General features: G+C 35.8%; 1 protein-coding gene and 1 pseudogene across 3 annotated transcripts; one reads left to right on the top strand and one right to left on the bottom strand.

Moving 5' to 3' along the window:
- The first annotated feature begins 255 nt into the window (after positions 1-255).
- Positions 256-4,026, top strand: NEDD1 (Transducin/WD40 repeat-like superfamily protein). Of its 2 annotated transcripts, none has more exons than XM_079067120.1 (9): positions 256-740; positions 882-994; positions 1,122-1,382; positions 1,520-1,690; positions 1,771-1,992; positions 2,070-2,585; positions 2,685-3,179; positions 3,261-3,434; positions 3,516-4,026. In XM_079067120.1, the coding sequence occupies exons 1-9, from the start codon at positions 584-586 to the stop codon at positions 3,621-3,623; spliced, it is 2,217 nt and encodes a 738-aa protein (XP_078923246.1). In that variant the 5' UTR covers positions 256-583; the 3' UTR covers positions 3,624-4,026. The 2 variants fall into 2 exon arrangements, with proteins under 2 accessions (XP_078923246.1, XP_078923245.1); XM_079067119.1 differs by having other exon boundaries at positions 257-740; positions 2,658-3,179.
- A 444-nt stretch (positions 4,027-4,470) lies between these two features.
- On the bottom strand, positions 4,471-8,062 carry LOC145134326 (folylpolyglutamate synthase-like; annotated as a pseudogene). Its single transcript, XR_013719074.1, has 14 exons — positions 7,746-8,062; positions 7,468-7,628; positions 7,115-7,180; positions 6,922-7,031; positions 6,775-6,835; positions 6,527-6,667; positions 6,309-6,369; positions 6,146-6,192; positions 5,971-6,048; positions 5,733-5,885; positions 5,278-5,636; positions 5,013-5,180; positions 4,819-4,919; positions 4,471-4,730 (listed from the first exon to the last, which is right to left on the bottom strand). The product of XR_013719074.1 is annotated as a folylpolyglutamate synthase-like (transcript).
- Between the last annotated feature and the right edge of the window lie 3,128 nt (positions 8,063-11,190).

Here is an 11,190-nt window from a genome sequence, read left to right as displayed (position 1 = left end):
TTTATTCAGGTAATAATCGAACTAGACCGATTAATATCCAAACCAAACCGACCCCGTATTGGTTTGAGTGGTTCGGTTTTAGTTTTCTCCGATTACTCTTATTCGGTTTTTGGTTTATTCGGGTCCGGTTTTGTCCGGTTCCAACCTGCATAACATCCCCAATTAGAGAGAAATATACTCTAGGCATATGCCAAACTTGAGAGAAAAATACAACTATCATAGTTGATATTTGAGTCGACTTGCTCTTTGAATTTTGAGTATTTTTCAAATTAGATGACCAAAGTGATCGGGGCCATTTTCCCAAAGTTACAAGGGCGCCGAGCCCTCACACTATTTTTGAAAATTTCTCTCTCTAGGGTTTCAAAATCATCACGAGAAAAGAAGATATATCACATCAAATTCATCCCACTTTTACCCTCAATCCATCACATTTCATCATTTGTAAATTCTAATTGCATCACTCCTTTTTGGTTTAAATTTTGATTGTATTCACTTCGATCCGATGTTATAATTCGTATCAGTCGACTCTCCGACGTGATTAGACCTTGCTTCATATCTCATCAAGATCAAGCCCTAATAACTAATGAACTTCGCCGATCCAGCAATGTCGCTTTTGGCCGCTAGCGGCGGCGACACCGTTAAACTCTTCGATGTCTCGATGGATCCTGGCGATCCTTGTATTCTCAGCCACACGCCTTCACCCGGTTCTCAAGTTAACTCCGTAAAGTGGAATCATACGAGTAAGTTTCTTCTTTTCTTCTCCTTTTGGTGGTTTAATTTGAATAAAAGAATCGATGTTTCCGTTTTTCATATAATGCCGTGATTGTGAGCTTCTAAATTGCAAAAACCATCCTGAAGTTTTAAGATGGGGTTGTGATTAGATTTGGTGGTGGCTAGTGCTGGTGATGATAAAAGGATATCGTTATGGCGAAAGAATGGTCAAAGCATGGGAACTATTCCTACGGCCGGCAGCGACAGTGTTGACAATACTGAGGTGAGCTGATCTTCTGTTCGACATATATCTTTCATATGATTTAAATTGCCTCTCAAATTTCACAAGACAATCAATAGGTAATCTTCTTTGTATTGTACCTTCTTTTAATCGATTTCTCATGTTGCAGGAGTCTATTTTCACAATCAACTTCAGTTCCAAAGCATCTCGTTACATTTGTTCTGGTGGAAGTGGTCAAACTGTGAGAATATGGGATTTACAGAGAAGAAAGTGTATAAAGTGGTTAAAAGGTCACACAGACACAATAACAGATGTGAAATACAATTGCAAAGACGAACATTTAGCTTCCATTAGTCTTAGTGGTGATCTTATAATTCACAACCTTGCATCAGGCGCAAGGGCTACTGAACTCAAGGATCCTAATGGACAGGTGCATCTTCTAAACTTCTCCAACTTTCTATCCATCACAAAACCATTAAGAATCTTAGTTCTTATTGGTGTTTGTAATTCATGTACCTTTGTTTTCCTGATTGTGCTAGATGTTTGTCTGATGGTTCGAGCTCTCAGGTCTTGAGGGTGCTTGATTATTCACGGATTAGCAGACACCTTTTAGTGACAGCTGGCGATGATGGCTCTGTTCATTTGTGGGATACAACTGGTCGCAACCCAAAGGTTTCTTGGTTAAAGCAGCATTCTGCACCAACTGCTGGTGTTAGTTTTTCACCTTCAAATGACAAGGTCTCTCTTTCAACCTGAATCATCATTTTTGTACAATTATATTGTTCTTTCTTTTATAAGTTTTGTTCTTTCTTTAACAGGTGATTGCTAGTGTGGGACTGGATAAAAAGCTATACACTTTTGACTCAGGATCAAGAAGACCCTCATTTTGCATACCCTATGAATCCCCTTTTTCTTCAGTGGCATTTCGTGATGATGGACATACTTTAGCAGCTGGAACAACAACTGGGCAGGTTGTGTTTTATGATGTTCGTGCAAAGCCTCAACCTTTTACTGTTCTTCGTGCATATGCAAATTCTGAGGTAAACCCATCTTCATATATCTTATTTAAATTATGTTTCCTTTTTTTTTTAAAAAAAATCTTGTTTATTTACATCAGGCTGTGACAAGTTTATGTTGGCAAAGATCAAAACCAATATATGTAAATGAGAAAACGTGCACACCAGATACAGCTTTAATGGGAGGCACTGTGGATGATTCAATTGTGATGCCTGACCCTCTTCCATCAGCAACAACATCTGCCCATTTAATCTCTGCTGCCCGAATTACCCGGGCAGGATCCGGACCCTCTCCAGAGTTAGTTACCCCATCAATGTCTGAATCATCTACAAGTGAAGAAACGCCACTGAGAAGCACATTAAGGGTTGGTGGATTAGCAAGATTACATGCTCCAAGAAGTTATAATTACAAAGATGACATGGAGGTTTTTTCTCCACTTGTGGAAGTTCAACCAATTACTCCCTCTTTTGATAAGTTATGGGAAGGAACTAAAAAAGATTTTGATAAAAAGACTTCTCTTTTGTTTCCTTCATCAAAAAGATTTGTTTCATCTTCTGATGTAGGCAGTGATCCTCACTCCATTTTTGACTGGAAACCTAGCTCCACTTTAGCACAGGTAATTAATGTAAACAATATGTAACATTTTTTAAAACAAAAATAAAATTACAAAATTACAAAATTTACACAGGATGATAACCAGACTCCAATCTCTCAGCCACCATCTTCTTCTCCAAAAAGTGAAGAACCATCATCCATAACACCTCCAGAAGCATGGGGTGGAGAGAGATTATCCGATAAATTCATCCGTCCGCCACGTCAGCAAGTGTCGCTACCTTCACGATTTGCAGCGATGACATCATCCTCCACAGGATCTATGCTGACTGGACTTGAGGATCTTAGTTCAGGGTTGCCACCGTTAGCTAATCTTCGTGTGTATGACAGCTCATCAACATCTAATCAAGATAGCCCTTTAGCATCTCTTTCAGTTGGCATAAAAGGGAGCTTAGAATCTTCAACTCCAACACGAAGATTTTCAAGTTATGCTGAGAGGATAAGCACCAATCCATCTTTTAGTGATGGGACTTCAACAGCTGTGGGTGCGGGGTCCCCGAAAATGATGAAGAAAACAGGAGGTGAAACGAGAGAAGAGCTTTTGAATAGTTTGACACCTAGGCATGACATGTCATCGGCTGCCATGGAATCCATGAATGTGAGTGGATTAAATTAAGTTTTTTGTTTTTTTTTTCGAGGGTATTTTTGTAAATTGTGGTTTGTTGGTTTTGTGAGACAGGGTGCATCGGATACACAAGCACAGAAAACAAATAGTTCACAACAGGGATCTTCGTTTTCTCTGCAACTGTTTCAAGGGACTCTTGATGAAGCTCTTGGTTCTTTTCAGAAATCCATTCATGAAGATGTTAGAAATCTTCATATTGAAGTTCTAAGACAATTTCATATGCAAGAGGTTTGTGTTTGTGGATGTTTTTTTATCTTCTATATAATATGTTGCTTTTTTCACTCATTGTGTGTTTTTTATTTTTTGTAGATGCAAATGTCGAATGCAATGAGGGCGATTTTGGAAAATCAGGCAGAGCTTATGAAGGAAATACAATTGTTGCGTAAAGAGAATCAGGAACTTCGGCAGCTTTTGTGAGCATTAATTAACAATTTACTCATGTGTGGGTGTGTTTATAAGTTGAGTTGACTTTTTGAACCGTTATATTTGACTTTTCATTGCAATTACCACTGTTCTTATGATGAACAAGTTGTGTGATTTTGCAATGAGAAATCAAGTATATGGTTTGAAAAATTGAAAGTCTTTTGGTTGTGTTGTACTGAAGTTTCTAGTTGTGGGCTGTGGGTGGGTCATGATTTTGGTCTTGGGAAAGAAGGAAGGAAAATGGAAAAAGTCAACGTTTTGACTTTTATGAGCAGAGTGAAGTGGTAGAACATGTTGTTATGTATAGAGGATGTGATGGAAACTCTGATTTATCTATCTAAAGTTGATGAAGAGAATGATTCATGTTGTTTATTGTTACTTCTAGGTAATTTTGGAATGTTTTCTACTCCTTGCATTTGATGTTGCAATTCTTACTCAAATTATATTTAGTTTTCAAATTTAATTTACTTACTTTTTAGTAAAATTAGTTCTTTATAGTAGTTTTGACTTGTTTGTATATTTTCAATCATAGTTTACTTTTTAGTTAACCATGTTTTAAATTTAATAATTCATTAATGATTTTATTTTAGTTTTTTAAAAGTTTATTTAATAATAATAAATAATAATTTATATCAGGTGGCCAATAATAATACGTCAACATCCCCCTCAAGGCATCCACAACAAATAGCTATTTTAAGAAAATTTATTCGATCAAGTAAGCCATGTGAAGTAAAAAATTCTGAAAGTTTTTCATTTTATGACCTTCACATCTTTTGTAAATTTGCAAAGATCAATACAAAGCTTTTTCATTTATTCTATGGTGAATTTTTAATATTACGAATAGTAATAGTAGCTATAATAAAAATAATAGTAATCAATGGTAATATTTTACAAAAAACCAAGCTAAGTATCATAAACAAATACAATACCACTAATAAACATCAGATAGTTTTTTGAAACAAATACAATGAAACATAAACTACAATAAATGTTAAATCCATCTTTGTTGTTGTAACTTGTAAAAATTTTGAGTTTGTTGAGTTATTTGTTCACTAATTTCATAACATCACCCACCAAATGCAACGAACCAGTAACCAGGACCTAATAATATTTTCCAAAAATAAATATAATACATGAAGCAAAAGCAGATGATTATTATTAATTAGTAAAAGGAAGGTGATGAATATACCTGCAGCTGAACAGACGTATTTTGTTTGGCAGTGTCTCTCAACCATTTTATGGCCAATGGAAGTGATGAAAACACCATACTGTTTTTACTTTCACAAGTTCCTGATAATTATTATAAAATAAAACAAAATCATTCTCAACTCTGTCTCTGTCTATTATAATAGGATATTAATTATTTAATTTTATGTAATGTACCTGTTTCACCTTCACTGCATACAGTGTTCTCCCATACTCTTCCAAGTGTCAGCTGCCATGAATTATCAACTTGTTGTAAATCAGTTTGTGGCAAAGACGATGAACTGGATCCAACTTTGTTGTAAACCGACATATTTGGCACAAATATCGCCTTTTTAAACTTTACACCTGAAATATTAATATCATAACTCTATATCATATGTTCATGTAACCAAATACTATTATTATAAAATGCATAATTCATAATACTTACTTACTTACTTACCATGACCACCACATGTGTCCACCAACCGCGGAAACAGCAACTGTGGGTCCCTCACCGACATACAATTGAACAATAATATCTGCAAATACAAAATTACAAAACTCATATTACACAGTTTTAAATATTCATACAAAGTTTTAGACAAATACTAAACTCTAACCTGTGCAGAGTCTTTCCTGGAGTTATCACCACCTTGCTATGGAAAACCAATTTGCACAGACTTCCATGCTTTCAGGACTATGTGCTCCATCCAAATAAAACACCACATCACCTTCACATACCTTGTCATGAATTATCTGAGCCCTTCCTTGTAAATTTGCACTTGCTAGCCCCTTGATGAATCTCTCAGACAAATAACTCTGTATCCAACCACCAAAAAAAAAAAAATGGGAATTCTTTTTTAATGATTTAATAAATATATGGCGACAAATGTTTCACTTTTAACAAAAACTTACAGTCTCAACTTCCAAATGACCTGTCCTTTGGAGCCATGTGGAGCTTAACATGATGGCAAGCCCTGCATTTATATATTGGTGATCCCCTGCAAGCCCTAAATGTAATCCATTTAGCAATTTACTATCCAACATGTTTGCCACTTCAAGATTCACCTGTCACAGTATAATTTAAATTAAAGTGTAATATGAATATTTTGTGATTTTCTAGGAGTTAAAATGTTAGAGAATTGTAACTTACATCTAACCGGGAGGCTTTTTCTTTAAGTACTTGCATGGCTTCTTCTGGTTGTGAAACAGTAAATGCTGGAACACCTTTCTGCAAAAAAAAAAAAAAAAAGTACAAATGACATGTGTTTTGATCTATCAAAATCACATTTGTAGAAGGGCATGTGAATTGTGATGTGAAGAAGCACCTTAAAGATACCAGCTTTCTCACCCGCAATTTCTCCAAGAGTATTTCCTGCTCATCAATATTGAAATACATTTCAAATGGTTCAAGATTTGTAACACCCTATATTGAATTTGAACAGGGAACATAAATAAATAAAATAAGATTAAAAATATCCAAACACTAACCAAGAACTTCGGTATGGTCATACCCTAGTGGTGTGATTCCACATACTATAGGTGTCTGAACCTGAAAAAAATGTTCTTCATATTAGATTGATTTCTTGCATGTAACTATTGTGTAACTACTATGTAAGAGAGGACATATGATAAGCGTGTATATATATATATATATATATATATATATATATATATATATATATATATATATATATATATTTGCATACCACGTTGGTTGCATCAGTCTTTCCACCTAATCCCACCTCCATAACAGCAACATCTACTTGCTCTGCTGCAAATATTTTGAAAGCAAGTAAAGCAAGGAAGCGGAATAAAGTTGGCATTGGAATATCATCACCGCATTTCTTCTGTATATGGAAACACAAAAAAGTAAGAATTTATTATAATATATATTTTATCTTGATGTGGTTATGGGTGAATTACATTCATATAGTATACAGATCAGAAATCATGCCTTCAGTCTATCCCAACACCACCAAAAGTATGCCAAAAACTTCTCTTTGCTTATGTCCTCACTGAAACAGATCAAAATTGGGGAAATTAAACAACCTTCTACAGTTAAAACTTGAGCAAATTAGAGTTATAATGCTTGAAAACTCACCCATCCAATTGAAATCTTTCTCTAACATCAATGAGGTGAGGAGATGTGAAGAGTCCAGTGTGAAAGCCACAATTGCGTAATATAGCTTCTGTGAACACGCATGTTGATCCCTGTAAACAATCCAAATTTGGATATAAATACAAAACTCCTACATTAGGTGGTGATGATCTAAGCTAATAACCAACATCTTTACCTTTCCTTTTGTGCCTGCAACATGGATGATCTTCATCTGGGAAATTGGTTCCTCTAATTCCAAAATCTACAAGAATAGTGACTAGTGAGTTGGGGGAACCATAAATCATCATAGGTTTTGTTATCACTCACACCCTAATAAAGAATAATCATATTGAGTTACAAGATATGATGTAGAGCATGATGAACTTTACACAAGTAAGTACTATTAAGCTGAATTTTACACCTATAACATCAATATAAAAACTATTCATGACAGAATCTACTCGGATTTTCAATTTAGTAAAGGTACCTGGTTTGATACTATAATTCAAAACTCAAATTGCAATATAAAATCAAAGTTGTTAATGCTACCTTAACATACTCAAACATCAGCTCATATCTATGGTCGACGACGATCTTATCAGCACGATTCTTTTTGGTGATGAGAGAGGACAAAGCATCCATCGCTTCATCATAAGCCGAAACACTACTAGGTTTTCTGAATCCAGGTTCTCCTTCTCCACCAACAACATCTAACAAATCAGTTTCAGTTCAATTACTTCAAATTAAAATGATGTTAAAAAAACACGGATTCAAAATTAAAATACAAATGTCATCATACAACGCATGAAATGAATCAAACAAATTACCTTTTGTCATGTTTAATTGAGTCAGTCTGAGGTTCCAGAACCTGAATCGGTTCGATTAATATTGGAAGCTAAAACTCGGTTTATGTATGTGCGTGTCTTCAACTCTTCATAAAGAGGCAAGTAGCTAAAGGAAGTGAAGAAGAAGATATCCGGAGATCTGAATGTATGCAATTAACGGCGGTGGAAGAAGGTAAGAGCTGAAGTGTGGGTGAAGAAGAAGAAGAGATGAAAGGGGTGTGGTGATGGAGGGAACATACTTCTTCGTCTAGCATCAATTTCGTTGGAAAAATGCCTTTTGAATTCTCTATTTTTTCTTGGGTGGGTGAAAATTAGGGATGAGCATTTGGAACCGGACGGGTTTTTCTATATTATAAGAACCGGGAACCGGACCACCGGTTCTAGCGTCGGTTCCGGTCTCGGTTTTTCGGTTATTTTTCAAAGTAGAACCGGTTGAAATACTATAGATTATATGCTATCTTCTGGAGCTTGTAAATGATTCAATATTTAACAAAATTATGACTTTTTACATTCTAAATTGAAGTACAAACACTAAATTACATAATGAAAAAAGAATCAAGTAATTCTGACTTCATATAAGTGAGTTATGCGCATTTTAAAAGCGCGGACAAATTCCAAAAAAATAAAAAATGTTGAAACAGAAAAAACGCAGCATTGATATGTTGTCTTCCGGAGTCTATAACTGATTCAATATCTAACCAAAATATGTGTTTTTATAGTCTAAAATGAACTACAAACACCAAATTACATGCTGGAAAAAAAATTAAGTAATTCCGACGTCATATGAATGAGTTATACACATTTAAAAAATGGGACATATTCAAAAAAACAAAAAAATAATGCTGAAATAAAAAAAAACGCAACATCGATATGCTTTCTTTTGGAGCATGTGTCTGATTCAATATCTAACCAAAACATATGTTTGTAGCGTCAAAAATGAATTACAAACTCCAAATTACATGTTGGAAAAAAAAATCAAATAATTTCGATTTCATATGAGCGAGTTATGCGCATTTTAAAAAATGAAAAAAATGTCAAACCGGTTCCGGTTTTTAGAACCGGGACCGGTTTTCATAAAAATGGAGAACCGGTAACCGGACCTATTACCAATTCCGGTTCCGGTTCCGATTCGGTTCCTGTCCGGTTCCGGTTCCGACGGTTCTAATGCTCATCCCTAGTGAAAATATTCTTTTGGCTTTTTCATCCAAGTAGATCTTTCTTTTTAATAATATAGCATTTTTATTTTATAATTAAAAATATATTTTGCTTGAAGGCTTGTTAAGCCAAAAAAAAAACCTTTGTTTGTTAGTTACTTAAGAGATAAGAGATTAATAAGTAATGGTACTTGGATCTACAAGATGTTAAAGACGTTTTACAAGCTTACCTTTGCAAGTGAGATTACCAATCAATAACTAAACTAATAACTATATTAATTCAGTTCTTTTTTGTATGGAGTGTTAAAGAAAGCCGAATAAGGGATTATGTTTAAAAAATACTTTAGATCTGATTAACGAAGAGTTGTTTAGAGTTCTTCAAAATATCATAGGTGTATCATAAATGGAATAATTATTATGGTTTTAGGTATAGTTATAGCACTTATGTACTTGCTTAGCATTATCCATTGACAATTCATGTAGTACTTTTAGCACGTTGTTTTTTTAGTTTCTTAAAAGTTACGTAAGCTTACCATGTGTAGTACAAAAAAGGTAGAGAGTGGTAACGTGTTAATTTAATAGGAATATTTTTTGAGGGAAAAAAAAAATAAAAACGAAAACAATAGCCAAGAACCAATCGGTTGGAGATCCCCACTCCCTCAAGCCTTATCGAGTAACTTGACAACACACTACTATAGGTTTACAAACAAAAACTAATATACTTAATCATTGTTTTTAGATTTTTTTTTCATGTTTTGTCACCTTTTCACTTTGCACCTATTCCTTGTGTTTTATTTCTCATAAGGTGCTTATATTATCATCGTAAAACATAGGTGGTTTAATAATCTTGAAGGAAAGAAAGTGTGCTCCACCTATCTTCTTCATCATAGGATGGAGACAGAAGGTTTTCATGTCCGACTAATGGTCATGGGTCCTAATGGACAATGAAGAGGTCAAATATTGCTAGTGGCCTCATAGAAGTGGTATAGTCATGGTGGTGACATCGGGGAAGTGGTTTCATCTAACTAATAGAACTAACATCATCAGTAGTGCTTTGTAACGCCCGCAGATCCGAGCTAGTCAGTTAAGACACAATAAGCACCGAAAATGACTTTTGATAGAAGGTTATTTAGAATAAATAATCTTAAATAAGTTGTAGTATATGTCACAAGGGTTCCGTACATATAAAGAACGCCGAAATCCGAGTTGTAACGAAGAAGTTAGCCTGTCGAAGTTTCGCGACAGAACCGGCACGACACTGCGTGACGTAAATAGTGAATTTACGATAGAGGACTTTTTAGCCTTGGTGATCTACACGAAAGTCGTAGTATTTGTTAAACCGAGAGCGAGCATAAAAAGAACGCCCAAATCTGACTTCGTATGGAGAATTATGATTTTTCTAAGTTTCGGATCAGCAGTGCACAACCCGAAGTTCGAATAATAGATCGGTTGATTTTTGGCCGACACAACCTAAACGAGAATCGAAGATCTCGTTAATAGTAGCGCAACGGTAAAAAGACAGACAAAAACGGACGTCGGATGAAGAAGTTACGAAATTTTAACAGACTTTATTGTCCCGGTCTGTTAAAGAATATAAATTCAACATCGGTCGAGAATTAGCCGACAAAGTCTAAACAAAAGTCGTAGAGTACGGTCGCGCCTACGCGTGGATATAAAGAAGGTCGAAAACGGAGCTCGTATGCGAAAGTTTCGAATTTTAGAAGTCGAGTGTGTAAATTGCGAGTCTGGTCCGAAGGGTACGCCCCGCGTAAGAGAGGGAACGCCCCGCGTACGCGAGGACTTGGCTCCAGAGGTGACCACGTAGCCCCAACAGACTTCGGACGCGTGGCTGTACGAACGCGCAACGTAGACCAAGAACGCCCTGCATACGAGGTACGCCTCGCGTACCCTCGCAGGAACGCCCAGCGTAGCGAGGCTTCTCAGCCTATAAAAGGGGACCGAGGGCTGCCACTTTTTCTCACCAATTCACTCCTACTTTCTCTAACTACTTTCTCTCTCTAGCCCCTAAAACCCCCCCTAAAGCCTAGGAAAACCCCCTAGAACTAGAAGAAAGCTCCAGAGAGCCCGAAGGCTTCGAGAAAAAGAGTTTTTCGGTTTGAAACTCTGCCCGCGCAGAGCCTGGTTTTCAAGCAAACTTCCCGGTTTCGTCAAAAAAGATTGTTTTAAGAAGCGAAGTGATGTCCGAATCACTCCTTATCAAGTGAGTGCATAGTCCCTTTCATGAACATGATTTTAGTACAAGTATTAATATC

This window comes from Lactuca virosa, chromosome 8 (genome assembly GCF_052849685.1).
Source record: "Lactuca virosa cultivar CGN04683 chromosome 8, Lactuca_virosa_CGN04683_v6, whole genome shotgun sequence".
Lineage (NCBI taxonomy): Eukaryota > Viridiplantae > Streptophyta > Magnoliopsida > Asterales > Asteraceae > Lactuca > Lactuca virosa.
The sequence above is the reverse complement of the archived record's forward strand: the minus strand, read 5'-3'. Positions and strand labels throughout refer to the sequence as shown.